The sequence below is a fragment of the Nomia melanderi genome, chromosome 12, assembly GCF_051020985.1.
Source record: "Nomia melanderi isolate GNS246 chromosome 12, iyNomMela1, whole genome shotgun sequence".
NCBI classification, from domain to species: Eukaryota; Metazoa; Arthropoda; class Insecta; order Hymenoptera; family Halictidae; genus Nomia; species Nomia melanderi.
In genome coordinates, this window is record NC_135010.1 from 2,545,385 (window position 1) to 2,562,508 (window position 17,124).

At 33.0% G+C, this 17,124-nt stretch overlaps 1 protein-coding gene across 1 annotated transcript in view; it reads right to left on the bottom strand.

The window, feature by feature from the left end:
• Positions 1-3,358: 3,358 nt before the first annotated feature.
• Positions 3,359-17,124, bottom strand: part of dnt (tyrosine-protein kinase Dnt) — a 51,448-nt gene continuing 37,682 nt past the window's right edge. The window contains exons 3-8 of the mRNA XM_031974885.2: positions 12,742-13,148; positions 11,809-11,994; positions 10,073-10,211; positions 8,119-8,411; positions 7,405-7,564; positions 3,359-6,359 (exon numbers count right to left, since the gene is read on the bottom strand). Of these exons, the coding sequence (XP_031830745.1) occupies positions 6,111-6,359; positions 7,405-7,564; positions 8,119-8,411; positions 10,073-10,211; positions 11,809-11,994; positions 12,742-13,148 (1,434 nt within the window). The 3' untranslated portion in view covers positions 3,359-6,110. The remainder of the gene's footprint in view (positions 6,360-7,404; positions 7,565-8,118; positions 8,412-10,072; positions 10,212-11,808; positions 11,995-12,741; positions 13,149-17,124) is intronic.

Here is a 17,124-nt window from a genome sequence, read left to right on the forward strand (position 1 = left end):
ACTTTAATAACGTCGCATATTACACTTTGACATAATCTTCTTCAAACTTAATACTTTGAAATCAGCCAACACGAAAATAATTATTGAGTTAATTATATTTTCTGTTAATAGGCCTACATTTCATAAATATAAAATAAAGATAACAATGTTTCATTTCATTTTATGTAGAAATTGGTATTGCAATTAAAATTGAAATAAATCAATATAAATAAATACTGTAAAATAATAAGCACTCTTAAAAATAGTTATATTATTTTCATTCCTATTATGAATAATACATTTATCTATCACGTTTTTCCATATAATTTACTACATATTACACATACATGCAAACTGTTTTTGATTCATGATTTGTAAGAAAAAACTTTAACCTTCCTTAATAATAGCAAAATAATTTTACATGACAATTTTAATAAATTAAGATTATTTACTAGTTTGTTATAAAATATTTATACTTTACAATTTCTGAAAATTAAGAACGTTATTTTAGAAATTACAAAAATATCAAAAATAATTATAAGAACATTACATTTATTAAAAGCGTGAACTATCAATCTAACATATTTTTTAACCAAATACAATTATCGTGAAGAATAAATGTTTCTTTTTCTATGAAAATTATTTCTCGTTTCATAGTTAACAATAATGATTTTCCACTGTGTGTTGTCTTTTGTATATTGTAGTAGAACTTACACTTTTAAGTTGTCGTTCGAAGAATAACCATGTAATTACAGAAGGACTCTCTGTTACAGAGAATTATCTGCCAATTGGAAGAAATCATGTTACGTAAATCCTCTAATGTCGCATTAGAAGATTGTCACAATATTGTCATTCAACAAAGAAATAAACCACTTAATAAAATAAATACAAAGAATTGCAAATGACACATTGACAATTATTGATAATAATTCATCAAATACTTTTTTACAATGGAGGTAGAATACAAATAATAAATATAGTGAAACTTGTAACAGTAGAAAGTGAATTATTGTCTTTATCAAAACCAAAATATTTTGAATTAATTAGCAAAGTACCGTATGCATGAAACTATGTAAAATTAAATAATTGTTAATTATGTTTATGCATTATGTAAGTACTGTAGATAAATTTGTTTACATTTAAATCTTAAAAATATCACTACTTATATTATATATAGGTATAATAATGTATGTATAATGTTTTATACATATACATGTTATGCAAGTAGGAGAAATATGATATGGTGCCGTTTCGAATGCCATCTTTCCTGTAATATACTGTACATAGATATGTAAAATGATATGTATTATGAAAATCAGCACACAGCTAAAAATAATCAATTATAAATGTTGCGACACTTATAGAATGAACGATTAAAATAAAAAAAAGCAAAATTCATTCAAAAACTCAAAATCATTTTAACTTTTACATAATAAAAATATAAATCAAAGAAATGTAGTTTTTATGCAATTGTATGTGAAAGTGTAAATTTTTCACATAATTGTTGTTTATTTAAAACGAAATTTTCAAAATTAAATTTTATAAGTATTGATACGTTTAAACATAGTAAGGAATTTTTGAAATTATATCCAAATTTAGTTTCATATACATGTGCAAAATTTATGTAACCAATCTGCTGTTACTCACATACTTTTCGAGCTTAATTAATTCACATACCTAATTCCCAAGAATTAACGGTGTTCCTGGCTTCCAGGCGCATTTACTGTTGATGGACTGTAGACAATGGAGTTGTTTAATGTACCATGTCTAATCTCATTTATATTTTACCGAAATCAAAAGAATATGTAAAATGAACATGTAAAAAAGACACATCATCTCATATATTTTCTCTTTCTCTATAATATATACTCTACAATAAATTGTTCCTCATACTTGTTCTCACATTTTACATTCGATGTCAGAAAGTACCTCCAAATATTCAAATAAAATGGCTAAAAATGATTTCTGTTTAAGCAAATGTCTATTAGCAAAAACCGTTAGTAAAGATTTTTATCCTGATTTTAGGAAAGTTTAATTGATTTTTAAACTTATCTAAAATTATTTTTCATAGATATGAAAAATACCTCTTCTATGATTCATATAATTTCGACACTTACGTAATTACATAAAAATTTGTACTCATTACAAACAAACTTTTAAATTTTTGTAAACTGTGATATTACGTATATGTTAATATATAGTATCACATTAAATGTAAGTTATATGTATATCAAATGTAAAAAATTTGTTTATCGTTTAAACAATTTCATAGTCGTATTCACTTTTAATAATGAATAAATTTGTTGATTACTTCAATATAGTTTATGAGGTAATTGCCATGTATAAAAAAATGTCAATTTACTTAATCGTATGGTAAAAAATAATTTACTAATATACCTACATAATTGCCTTAAACAAATTTTTTGATATTACTTTTGCAATAGCAATTTTCACTAAACACATGTAAAAATATTTATAATGGAGGTGTGTATAGTTTGAAATCATTTATTTAGCATTCAAAAAATTGTTCAAAATAATATAAAAATGCTAAATAATTTACAAGATATCCATTCTAATGCTGACTTCATAATATGATTAACATACAAACACTGTTGATGTTTAGTTTAACACGTTGAATGCCATGGGAGTCACCGGTAACCCCCGACTAAATCGAATTACTATAGCTCACTTAATTAAACGACGCGTATTTGAAAATATTTCTGTATTATAAATAATGCTACCTAATGCGATGACATTTGGCTAGATGAACGTGCAATAATAATAACGCAATACAATCGAATAATTTAATATTATATTTCTTCCATTTTGTGTGCTTTGCTCTATGAAATCGTGCGGCATTCAACTTGTTAACTAAACAATCAAGACTTGGACACCGTATTTCAAGTTGCTGTTTTCATTTTAGTTTCGAATAGAATATGCTCGTCCTCGTTAGGGAAATAATTTAGAGACACCTTTACAGCTCTTTTGTCATTGGTGTATCCAATTACACGCGAAACAGAGTCAAGAAGAGACACCAGAAAATTAGGCACGGACTCATCCGTCATTTTAAACAAGACGTCAGGAAGGCGCCATTAATTTTGTCGCCCGACATTCCCGGTGCAGGCAGCACGAATTACAGGAGTCGTTTACGAGACGATATCTCACAGTTTGATAAACGATTTCTGAGAAAACAAAAACTCTTTCATCCCCCCACCACCAGCTCGCGTGCAATGATGGTTGGGTTTGTGTTGCTCCAGCCACGCTGGAAGAATCGCCAAAAATAGCTGGTCGAACGGAATTGCGGGGGGATTCATGGAAATAAGAATGAAAAGAAGGTTTGAACGAATTTATCGGTGGGAGAAAATAGCGAACAACGAAATAATATATCAATCGCTTTATTGTGCCCGTAACGCCCGCGGTTTGTACATTATATCGATTTTCGCGTCGACATGTTTCTCATTATGTACACGAATCTTTCTGACTTGGCATACCGCAGCACCTATTCTTTAAAACTAACGCTTATACGTACATCTATGGATAAATATGTACAAAAATACAAAAAAGGATATTGGCACACTCGATACACTGATGTGACAAGCGAAATGCGTATCACATCATTCGAAACTGTTGTACAGGTTTCTGACCAATTACACAGCTTCCTGAGTACGAAATTGGCAGTTCACGACGACGAAGTTTGGCAGTTTCCTGTTGGAATTATTCGGCGATCAACGTGACGAAATTGTACAATTCCATTTGTTCGAACTCGTTCGGAACATAGCGTTCAGATAAGGATAGATAAGATATAAGATACCTCTATTGGTATTGGGAACCAAAATTATACTTTGATTTGACGCAGCTGATTGTGTGACACAACCGGAGGAAGAGTTGATTCACCGAAAATAAATTTGAAATATAAATCTCTAAAAGATTCCTCTTAGTGGGAAAACTTTGGCTCGGTCATTTTTCGGCAAGTTTTTTTTACAGGCTTACACAGCCAGCAACAATTAGTGGATTGAAACTGTTTATAAGTTTATCGTTTCTATAAGCTGTAGTTTTTATGTGACTATAAGGTTGAATAAATTAGGAAAGCATATAAATGTTTAAGGATTATACAAACTGATCTAAATTTTATCAGTTTAATCGCACGCAACTGGTTTTGTTCATCCCAGAACTAATCTTATGAAGATTTAGTTCATCGATTAGAAACATTCTCTAACTTGTTACACAAAAGATCGTTTCAAAGAAAATCGGTTTCTCAAAGTTTTCGAATACATGTGCATTGTTCAATTAATTCATTTAGAATTTCTTAGCATAATTCTCTACACAAACTATGATTGTAACCTTTTCCCATTCTTAGTTAATTAAACGAAGATTTACTAAAAGATTAATGGAGATTTAGATGGAGAGTTAGAGTTTGTTTAATTTACTCATAACAAAAATAAAAGAATGCGTATTTAAATTAGAATTGTGAAAAAAGTACAAACAGGTTTACCTTTGTGTATATTACTATTAATCAGATAAAAAAAAGAATACCTTTTTCTTCTTTTTCTAATCAGTAAATTTTTTAAATCGATTTTCTTGGAAACATAACCTCTCGTATAATAAATTTTTTCCCGCATCTGTGACTTATCTTTAGAAAAGCAATCATGCCCCTGCAATAATTCTAATAAAAAGTTTATGAATGCAGTGCAATATCAGAAGATGTAGCACTCATTAAAGTATAAGGACAGAGTACTACTGTATTTTGTTAATTGAACGTGTATCACTTAGTGAACATTCAATTCAGTCTTAATACTTAAACAGAAAACAATATATACGTGTCAGTTTCTACAATTACTCTTTGCCGTTAGCTAATATAAAAATTACACGCAATTATACATTTTTATCTACTCGATGTCGTACAGACAAGTTCTCAGTGCTAATTTTGGGCTTCTTTTAGACAAGACATCAACTACTGTATTCTAGATATACTTACACACTTTTAATATCTACAATACTATACCGAAAACAAAATGTGTTAATATATCCTGAATGTCACTTGCAAGTTGAGTGTCTTGTCATAAAAAATCTTGGAAAGAAAAATATTTATTGCAACATTTCTTACTCTTTTTAAAGCAATGCTAACCAACGTAAGCATCGAAGTTCAGGGACATCGTTCTGTTACTTTCAATTCGCTTAATCTGCTTAATTTAATCGAATTTCTATTACTTTTATCCTATTCCTGTAATCACAATACACAGTTCGGCCGACTCAGTGTGGAACTACTAGGAGGCACCAATACAAATACCAAGCCGAACGAAAATATCATATATGATAATATAATATTATTATCAATTTTATTCAATTCGACTCTCTTTGTCATGACTACTTACGATTAGTAATTCACCACAATATAGTAGGAAGAGAGTTAATAGGCATGTTCGGTTGGCAAGAATTGCGTTGCGCATGCGTATTGCAGTCTTACATTCAGTCGGTCAAACTATACGAGTGTGCATTCACCAGTACTGTCCTTAGGTGGTACTCACTCCCTTTATGCACGATTGCTAACAAACAGCAGCAATGATAAATAGGCACAGATCTAAAGAACTCGTTTGGTGTATATGGCAGTTAACGATATTATGTTTAGTATTTTTGTTTCTTTAATAATAGAAGCAAAATAAAGAAATTTTAACACCTTACCTACCGGTAAATGTTCAATAATCCTTTAAGGATCAAAGATTAGGAACTAAGGATCGTTCAATCGATTTTTCGTCCCAAATAACATAAGGAGCAAATAATTTCCTTGAAATTATTTGAAAGAAAACTATTTAGATTCTTTTCAATGTAGACATCGAGGAACTTATTAATAGACTTCCGGTAGACAATGTATTAAGTTGCTAGTGAATCGATTTTGGACAGTACTCGTGTAAACTATAATTTTCTTTTTGAAATACTACATATAAAGCCACGTTTCTATCGCGAATGTTCACTCAATTCTCCGCGCTACCTTAAAATTGCTTTTTAAGTACTATTATTATGTACAAGTGCTTCCGATGTATGTATTCATTTCCTTTGTCTATTATCGCAGAAATGATTGGAAAGGGGAAATTTTCGATAGAAGTTAAATCGATTTTACGTTCCAAATTTGTCTATTAAACGTATCTGGTCAACTGAGTGTGGAAATCTTGAAGGCAGACGATCAATTGGCTAAACGTCGGCCTCTCGTCCGCGGACATCGCCCAGCAATATGCCATGACAGCAAACAATTCATCCGGACAGTTGATTGGCTGTGCTAATCTGTACCCGTCCCTAAGATACGAAGCCATTTCAAATGCATCCACTTCCACGTATGGTTGTTGTGCCAGTGTCGTGAGTTCCCATAACAAGACTCCGAATGCCCACTAAAAAAATAGTAAAAGTATGTTGTTTATAATATCATTTTTTTATTGTATACAATCAATTTAAAATGAATTTAAATTTATAAGCAGTTTTTAAATCTATACAAGTCATTTATTACCTCATGTAATAAAACGTTAATCGAATAACTTAGATAACATAAAGAATTTATGAGTGTATACAAAATAAAAATTCTATTAATTTATACGAACATTCTAGCTTTATTATCTCTTTTATTCTTGTAGATATTAGTACTCTTTCAATTAGTGTATATGAATTGATACCGATTAGTAACCCGAAGAAGATTGAATCTTTATTGTAAAAAAATGTGCTTGCAATGCCTTTGAATTAATAATGACACGTATAGACGTTACAAAATGAACAGTACTGTGAATAAAATGGTATTAAGTCTTATTTTCATTAGCAATACCGAATTACATTTTTGATATAATATATACAAGGAGACTTGCAAAATCAAATTTCATATAACTAAAGTGCAATAATTTATGAAGAACCTTCGTAATTCTTAAAAAAAGCTTTATGTCCATATGTAACAGATCTTTGAGTAAATATAGATTTTTACAGATAAATTTACAGACAATAAAATTAAGTGATAAGTTGGTTCTTCCGTTGAAGATATTATTGAAGTCCGAAGAACATTAAAAATCTCATTAAATTGTATAAAGCTCTGTTGTACTACACATTATTGTGACTTTAACAAATGCGTAATATCAGTAATCTAGATAGATAATTTTGAAAAATTCGTTAAAATAGAACAGCAGTCAACATTAGATTTTTTAAATGAGTCAATTTGACTCATTGAATTTTATAAAAATTATTTGGTAAATGCATGGGTTGATTGTGGTTTATGCAGTCATGCAAACGTGCCTTAATTGTTTACCTTTAAACCTCGAATTTCCAGATCAAAATGAACAAAAATATCAATTTCTCTGGGAATGATAGAACAAACTGTACGGTAAATGTCCGTAAATCTAGTCTTATTAGAAAATTGAAAAATTGAATTTTAATACGCAATTAAATTTAACTCACCACATCGGAAGCAGTACTGAACGTCTTATTCAGTAAACTCTCTATGGCAAGCCACTTGATCGGCCGATTCTCGTTGTCGCCGAGACAATGATAATCCTGCGGGAACAGATCCCTGGCTAAGGCATTGTCCGTGATTTGGACCCTTAAATCATCGTCGACGCTAAAAAGGAAAAAAAAGAAAAAAAAAGTAAGATCGATCGTTAAACACTCTTAAGCCGCTCCCGTTTCTGATATAAACGTTAAAGGAGACGAGAGGCACGAGTAACGCAGCGAATCGGGCGAGGTCCAAGTTAAATTTGTCGACTGGCTCGCGTGGTAATACAGAAAAAAGTCGTGTAAAAAGTAGCTGCCTCAAGCCGCATTAAAAGTCATCCCCGTAGGGCGAAACAGTAGCAGCCGGTAATTAAACAGTCTCGAGTCAGTGTATTTATTGCTAATTAATGCCGCACGGCCAATTAATTCCGTAACGAAACGTAACGACCTTAAGTTTACGGCGCCTCGAGTGAATTATTCGATACAGCGTATGCTTATCCTTCAAAGGAAACTTCTTACCTCGCGCATAAAAGTCGTAAACAAAGCCCAGTTAAAACAGAGCTTTCGTACCGATCGCAAAAACGAGGGGACGCCGTTCCTTTCGCTTCGAGAGCCATGGAGTAAAATTGTTTATGTTGCACGCGAACTGTCGCATTTATGATAATCCGGCGTTTTACTTACACGCAATTTCTAGCAGCTAGATCTCTGTGCACCAGCCTCTTTCTGTGCAGATACTGGACTCCTTTGGCTGCTTGAAGGGCCATTTCGACGACTTCTTGCGTGGTGAGAGCTCTCGGTGGCCCCTCGCTGCTCAACTTGCACCTCAGCAAGAACCTCTTCATGTTCTTGTAGCCGGTGTGCGGATACAAAAGGAAAGGCGCGCTTCTGTCCTCGATCGAGACACCCAAAACGGGGAGTAGCACCGGGTGACTTAGACCGTATAATGCTAAACCTTCGCGCAAGAGGAGGGCGACCTTAAGAAACAGAATTGAAGAACTCGTTAGGAAAGTGACAGACCGTGTCTCATTTCAAGTCTCATCTTTTTCTTTTTATTTCGTTATTTAACGCCGCATCGACTTCTCGATTTTTAGCGACATGCTACTCTAGTTGTTACAGTTCCTTCTACGCTGTTTTAAGGAATTCTATCAGATTGCTTTTATTGTCCTGTGACTTGAAGATTTGTTGTGTTTGGTTTGGTTCTTCGACCCTGCTGCAATAAGTTTGCATTTTCGTATTTTCTATTAACCAGTTAACTGTGGAGTTTAGTTTGAAAAATCCCTCATTGCGCACGCAATAAAATGAAATAATACAGTGTATACTCGTCAAACCCAGGTCAAATGCACCTGTAATGTATTCTAACGAAAAACTACAGCGAAATGAAGAATTACAAAATTTCAAATAAACATTACATGTTTATTTGAAAAAAGATAATTCATCGAGAATTAGTATCATTTAAAACTTTAAGATCACGTGTATACTCGTCAAACGCAGTTGTTAACTGGTTAATAAGTGTTTCGTGGTTAATCTTTTGTTGCACGTGTCACACTGGTGTGTGGACTAGGTCCTTTGGATAGATGTTCGTGTGTCAACCTAGTCCAACTACTGTTCTAAATAATTTTGTTGGGTCTTGTCTATTTTCCGGGAGTTTCTGTGCGTATAGGTTTACTTCTTCAAGTCTCAACTATTACAGTCGTAAAAGGGACTTTGCACTTTCTTTTCGATTAATTAAAATCTATGTATTAATTGTTCAGATTAAAAGAGATATTAACGTTTTAATTTCGTTAATTAACTCATGAACATTGATTGTATATCCTATTATACTATTTCCGGAATAATAAACATAGGATACTTAGGCTTATTTTAAAGTTCATGTGTAGTTATTATTCCAAATATTAGAAAAAATGAAGTAGATTTCTTGTGCTATATAGATAAGTTCTATAATTGAACTGTATAAATGTATTATATTTTTTATTATTTATATAGTGCTAAATTATACAAAATGGATTCTAAGAAAAACAATTACAAATATGTAACAAAATTTTAAAAATAATGAATAGGTTATCAAAACTAAAAAACCGTTGGATATGGATTAATAATATTAAATTATAATTTTTTACATTATTAGTGTCATACTGTATTTCAAATATTTGAAGATTGGATTAAAATAATATTCAATTCGACAAAAAAAAAATGTTACTAAAATCAATATAAACGATTTCAGTCAATTTATGTTAACATTGTAATAAAATGTATAGTATAGTGGACAGTTTCAACATATAAACTGTACGTGAACATAGAAAAATCGATTTATTTAAAAGTAAGTCTTCTAATTACGTTTTGCCCACGTACAATTAGCAGTTATGTTATTACCCTTGTAATCGCAGGTCTCAATAAAGTAATAATACCATTAAATTCTATAAAATCGCTCCCGTGCGCTTTACAACAGGCTACAAAGTGTATCACAATTCCAATTATCAGAATCTGCCCTCGTATAGGAAGTAGTAAGCGTGTGTAATTAGGAGGTACTATATAACGAGGGCCTAATTGCGAGTCAATTCCGGGAAAACGTGTGGTAAATTAATTAGCCGGCTTTCGACGAAACTTAATTGGGACGGGGAAGAAAAAAATTACTCACTTGCGATTGTGATGCATGTTCAGCGGCAGTTTTCACTAGGACATCCCTCGGGGTAGACGCGCCCTCCTCGTGATAACTGCCTCTGTACACGCGACCGAATGTGCCTTCCATTTCAATGCTGAGAAGGCGTACCCTGCATCTGTAACAAGTGCGAAACAAGATTGCTTCAAGATTCGTGACTTTCAGTATTGGCGTAACCGATAATTATTCTGTACAAACGTTGGAATCCGCTCGTCTGAAATTACTAAAGGTTCGGTTGATCGTCTAATTACTGAAATGGAAACGAGCCTGGTATCGAAACATACTCGAACGAAATAAGCGAGTAAGGAATTTTTTAAAATAACGCAGAAATTTTATTGAACTTCCAGTATAGAAATCAATCGATAAACTACTGAGGCGATTACATTCGTTTCAAGTGTTTACTCTAAATTGAATTCTTCTGAAACTTTCGTTTCCAATGGAAATTAATTGCAGATGTGTCAATATATAAGCTTGTTACTATTTTTTTTCTTGTTGGATATACAATTCAAACGTTTTTCTTGCAACTACTTTGGGGTGTTTTGTAGAATTTTTATCTTAACGAGTTTTTATATCTTATGCAGAGAAAATATAACAAAATACTGTTTAATTCGGGAATATGTAAGTAGTACTTTAAACACTTTTACGGACGACATTCATATATTTACATATTTTATATATTTATACATTTGTAATATAATAGATGTGAAATGGTTTAAAATGAATGTATTTTACTTTTAAGACAAGTATTCTAAACTGAAAATTTATGTATATCTCCTTCATATATTATATCTTTCTTACCCATCTTTGATCGTTTGAGTTTTCATAATAATTCTGACATTGGTGTGAAAAATAAAAATGAATAACATAAACAATTACACCAATCCTCGAATAACTAAATTATAAATTTCTCGTACGTCAACATAAATATACAAAAATGTTTTGCACGATGATAGTAATAAATTATTCGAAGAGAAATTAAAACCATTTTAAAAATCTTTCTCTGCAAGCAAATAACGTACGTTTAAAATTCCGTTGCCGATCGATACCTGAACAATTTCGTCACCACCTTCTCTGCACTTAAAGCTGTGGGATATCAAGATTTTTTCTCAGCTTCTGAGACCATCTACTTAACCTAAAAACGTGAGCCAGGCGTTCAGCAAAGCCTCTCGAAGCATAAAAAGAAAAATTGTCGGAGTCATGAAACTCAAGATGCTAGATGTCTATATCGGTCTACAAACCATGTCAAGCCATCATCGTCACGAATACTCAATAAAACTATTATTTAATTTATAGTTCCATATTTCATAAGAATTTTATTCATTAAATACACCGTTTTTAACGTGTTGTTAGCAAGAAAATATTAAATGTTTTTTTTATATTGATTACATACAATTTAAAGTAATATTATAGTAAGTTAATAAATATCTGATGGGCAGTTCCCATTACATGACCTCGAATTATCTCAATTACTAACTATTTTGAAACATTAGAGAAAAGTCACTAAATTTAATTTTTTAAATATTGGTAATAGCAATTATTATTAACTTTAGTAAAACAATGTTTTTTATGTTGTCTTTATTCATATTTCATTTTTAAATGAGAAGATTAGTCATAGAAAAAAGCTAAAGATAATATGTGATTATGTAAATATTAAATTAACCGCTAACTATATGCGTACAAAAAAATTGACACAGCTGTAATAAAAATTTCATTACCTCTGAACTGTGATTTCTTGGATTCTTTCGTGCAGTTCTCGGCTAGGTCGATCGTCTAATCTTCTATAAGTAGACGTGGATGTAGCAGACGCTGGAGGAGGTGTTTCAGAAGACAAAAATGTTTGTGCTGGTCCAACGCCAGTGCTACGTTCCACGCTACACGCGGAACTGAGACCCCTTGATTCTCTGTAAAAGTAAGAAGAATACATCTATAATGATCTTCTTCAACATAAAATCATTCAGTAACAATATGCAATATAAATATGTATGTGAAAAATATAAAACTAATTTTTTCTTAAAATTTTGATCTATGCTATACGATTTATTTTCAGAATAAGAAATAAAAAATACCTATATGTATTAGTAAATTGAATTTTGTTTAAATTAAAAAACGTAATTATACAATTTTACAATATGTTATATAGGAAGAGAAGACTATTTTGGATTCCTTAGTGGTCGAGAAGGAGAAAGTAGTCCTTTATAATTTTTCTCCTGATTCGGTTCACAGAAATTACTTTATCATTAAAAGTTTTCTAGCATAAAAAATTGCTACGGTCATTACAAAAACAAAGTTATCGTAAAAGTAATTATACCATTTTTTAACTGATACGAACTAAATAATATCCATATTTATAAAGTTCAATCTAAAATTGTTCCCACCAATCAGATCCGAAATCTAAAGATAAAGTAAAAAAATTCTAAATTACATACGTACATACATACATATATACCAATACATACATACATACATACATACATACATACATACATATATATAGAAACTAAAAATAATCTTCCTCCGGGTTATCTTCCATTAATACAATTTCTATCGAATGAATCCTTACATTCATCAGTTAATTAACGAAGTAAGATGTTCGTATCGTCCATGCGACAGTAATTACGGAATAAGTGAATTAAGATAAGATGACTTACTGAAGAGGGTCACGATGCCTTCTGGTTTTTTTATCACGGACGTAGTAGGCAGTAACCAGAACAAAAATGGCGGCGATAAAGGCACAGACGCAGCCAACGACAGCATAGAACACTTGTCCGCCGGAAGTGGATCCAGAAGCAGCAACGAGAACTTCTTCTACTCCTACGTTGCTTTTATCCTTCAAACAGATTTTCTTCCGTCTGAAGTCTAAGCTGGTCGTGTTTCGTCTCGATAAAGAGACATTTATTCGAAGGCTTAGATCGACTTCCGCGTCGTATGGGCCGCAATGCAACGTCAAAGCCCAGGTCTGAAGACCACCCACCGGGATTTCACCGATTAGAGATATGTTCAGGGAACTGCTCAAAGCTGTTGGATTGTTGATGTCCACCGACATTGAATAAGGCAACTGGAAATGCAAAGTAACCATCATCCTCATTAATCCTCTTCTCGAAACAATACATTTTAGAGAACGTTGATTGAACACATTCATTTTCAGATAGTTTCCCGATATGACACTGTTATAGAGTCAAAACATAAATAATGCAAGGCGATTTTCAAAATATTCCTCAATAGATTTCATTGGCAAAAGTTTTAGGGTACATCGAAGAAATCTATAGTACAATACGAGGAGTCTCTAATTATTTTCAAATTTCTGTGCATTCCTGTATCAACTTCTTCATTCTTTGTAGTCAGCAATAAGACTCCAGAAGATCAAGAACAAGTTCTACATCATTCATTTTGCCCTCTGTACATTTTGTTTTAGTGACTAAGATCGCCCCATTATTTGGAATTTACAAACACATAGATTTTCTTTTTCTGTTTTTGATTGGCTGTATTGAGAAATATAGATGAATTTGATACTTGAGTAGGAAAAAATGAACTACTAAATAAAAATTCGAATTGACAAAAAACGAAAACGGGGTCCTCTGTTCTTGAAAAAAATGAGTTTTAAGTGTGTATGTTACTGTAATAAGACAATAAATAATATTACAACAATAAAATAATTGCAAAACAAGTATTGCTACGATACCTTCTTATATCCTATTAAGAGTTTCTAAAATATTTTATATAGTATCATGGTAAGTCTACAGCATTTCTAGTAATCTTGAGAAATGGTATAATAAGAACAAGTTGCAAACATAATCATACAATTATATCGTTACTTTTATTCAAATAATTCCTTTAACCAGTTAACTACCTTCGACGAGTATACACGTCATTTTGAAACTCACAATAATACTAATTCTTCCAACGATGTATTATTTATTTTTTCAGATATACATGTAATTTTTCGTTGTGCTTTCGTGTTTTATTAAAATATATTATAGATATATATGATTTTTTAATCTAAATACCACGCTCAACAGGATAATTAATCAATTGTTTGAAATAGATCACATTCATTCCTATTCCTATGCACACCCTTTCTCTTTCCATTACCCCTTACCGTATAAGATATATATATTATCCTCATATAAATATGAGGAATACATTACTATTGTAAACTATAATTCACATATATTATGAAATTATATTTTTGTATCGTTTGCTTAAACTTTCATTCATCCACCAACATACATACATACATAAAAGCAACAAAGAAAACGTAGATCCATTGTTCGTCAAACCATAATATGCATACTAAAGCAAAATTACTGTCCTATTCAAAGAAGGAACAGCAAACATCCCAAGCGTCGTCATTAACCGCGAGATGGAAGAAGCACAAAGATCGTTCCCCGCCCCGACAGACTTTTGATCTCGAAGGTTTCGAACGAAAAGGAGCCAAAGCACATTTCCGCGTGGAGATCGTTCCGAACGAAATAAACGCGATCTCCGCAGCCGCACAAAAAGATCCCAGAGATGCAAATCACTAGAAACGGCTGATCTACATAGAAACGGGATACGAACGAAGGGAACAAAAGGGGAACGCGAAGAGAGGCGAACGATCGGTGACGGCGGAGAGGATATTTCGTTAAGACCGCGTTGAACGGGCGAAGAGCAAATGGAACAAAGTCGAAGGATGTAAGAGACGAGTTTGCTACTGCTCGCTCGTAATCACGCGAACGTTGAACCTTCTTATAATCTGAAACGTACCATTCTTGGAAGACAATTTGCGCCCAACGGAGAGCAAAGTGAATCCGCAGGACCCGCGGGCGAAGGAAGCCCCAAGGAAAAGGGGACGAAAAGGAAGTGGCGAGAAGAGAAACGGACGGAAAAGAGGAGAACAAGCCGAGAAGAAAGAGCCGAGGGATTCGCTGGGAGAAGGAGCAGAGGCTAGACAAGGGAAAGGGGAAGCTGAAGCTGGTGAGCTCGTGGCTGATTACCAGCTCGCAATGATGATCGGTTCCCAACTAGCCGCGGAGAAGGCACCTCGTCAACTCGGCCGCTTGTCGCTACACGTTACTCCGGCTCCTCCACGGTGCTCCGCGTTGCGGTCTTTTATGGCCGCGAGCAGCCAACTACGTGCTGACAGTGAATGCCTCTGTAAACCGGCTAACCGTTCGATTTAAACTGTCAAGGATTTTTACGATGTTTTTTTCTGACTCCCTCGTAACGCTCGGGGATTTCGCGAGGAACTGGTCCGGGGATGGAGGTGTGCGTGGATGTTTATGGACAGATTGCGCGAAAACGACTATCACCGTAGAATTTATGAAAAACATTATCGATAAGAAGTCCTTGGGTCGGTTACACACCACTACGCGCGCGTACGAGAAAACGAGATGTATCTCGGGACACCGTTTGGATTATGATTTGTATGCACCTCTTAATACTGGAAATGGAAGTTAGATACCTTCGGACCCGCGCTGAAGCTACTCGGATATAATGGTTATTAGGTTTTTCTGCGTTTTCATGCTGAATTGGTTCTCGAAATTGAGTTCATGTACGTGGTGTCCTGTAACTTGTGGTTATTTATAAACGTGGTGGTAGTTATTCACGAATTAATTTGATTGTTTATGAATATATTTTAGAAGCAAATGAATTTTGTGTTATTGGAATTGGAATAACTGGAAAGAGTGTGATTCTATAAAAATATAAATTAGAAATGCAGTGAAAACAGTTTTTTATTTGAGGCCAGATTTTGAACATGTTTCTTCGGCAGTCAGCTGAACATAGATGTATTTGATAAATTTTCAAATTTAATTTTCTTGAAAAAGTGAGTTTAAATGAAAAAATGGTACTTTTCAGTTTGAATTTGCTTTTTCGTAAAGAACCATTTTTATGTTTTGAATATTTAATAAGCAATTTATAGCTTCTTTTTATTGTTTTAAAATATATGCATTAGTTAAAAATATAAAAAAACCTGTTCAAATGTCTAAAACTACAATTTGTCAGGGGCAAAGTGCTACTTTCTTCTTGTATCGGTCGTTGTTTTGTGAAGTTCGACGAAAACAACTTTTCACTGCTATCCTATCGCATCAAACTATATTTCAAGCCTAAATAAATAAATATTTATCTAATCTACCTAAAATCTACAACTGGTCTGAGTTGGTGTAGTTCTAAGCTATTTTATACTTTCTAAGTCCTCATCATTCAGATTTATAATTACTGCAATAACCTAAATATAAATTAATATATTAAATTGATTATTAAATATCGTGTATTATAATTATTAGCCGCGAACAAGTTTTTAATAATATTTTTCAAACTCTATAAATAAAACATAGCTTACCATAATTTTAAAATAATTCCATACAATATTTTTCGCATTATAAGTATATTTCAATTTCTTTTTCAAATACATATATTTTATAACACTCCGAAATTTGCTATAATTTCGTTTGTATCTACAACAAATATCTAAAAAATTTAGGTACTTTAAATTATCACAATATTTAATAATATACATATTAGAATAATCACTGTTTATATTCCGCATCCTCGTTTCGAAAAAGTATCCTTCGATCGCTTAAATATACGTCGAGCAAAACTCTGTAGATGCCAATTCAGAAAGTATGCAACAAATTTGTCCCGAGGAGCAGTTCGCATAACTGAAAAGTCGTCAGTTTGATTGGCAGGTAGCCCTCGTCCGCCTAAGTAACGTTCAGGACACTCGGTTTTGTCGCGAAGGTGACGGATGTCTCGACGTTGGTCATCAGTCTTCAACTTTCTGTCTCCCTTTCCTCCTCTTTCTTCCAATGAGACAGCTCGAAGAAGTGGCTGGACCACTTTGTCCTACTCTCGGATCCGTTCCTTTTTTTCTGCACATCGTCGACGAGTCAATCCGACACCGTGCCGCATTCTACCCACTTTTCGCCGCCACTTTGTCAGCGTACCTTCATCGTCAACGAGGCCGCTGTTCTGGCAAAAATTATTCTCTCGGCACAAACTGATGACTCATTGTGCAATACATACTTCTCTAACGATCAACGCTACAAGTAGAT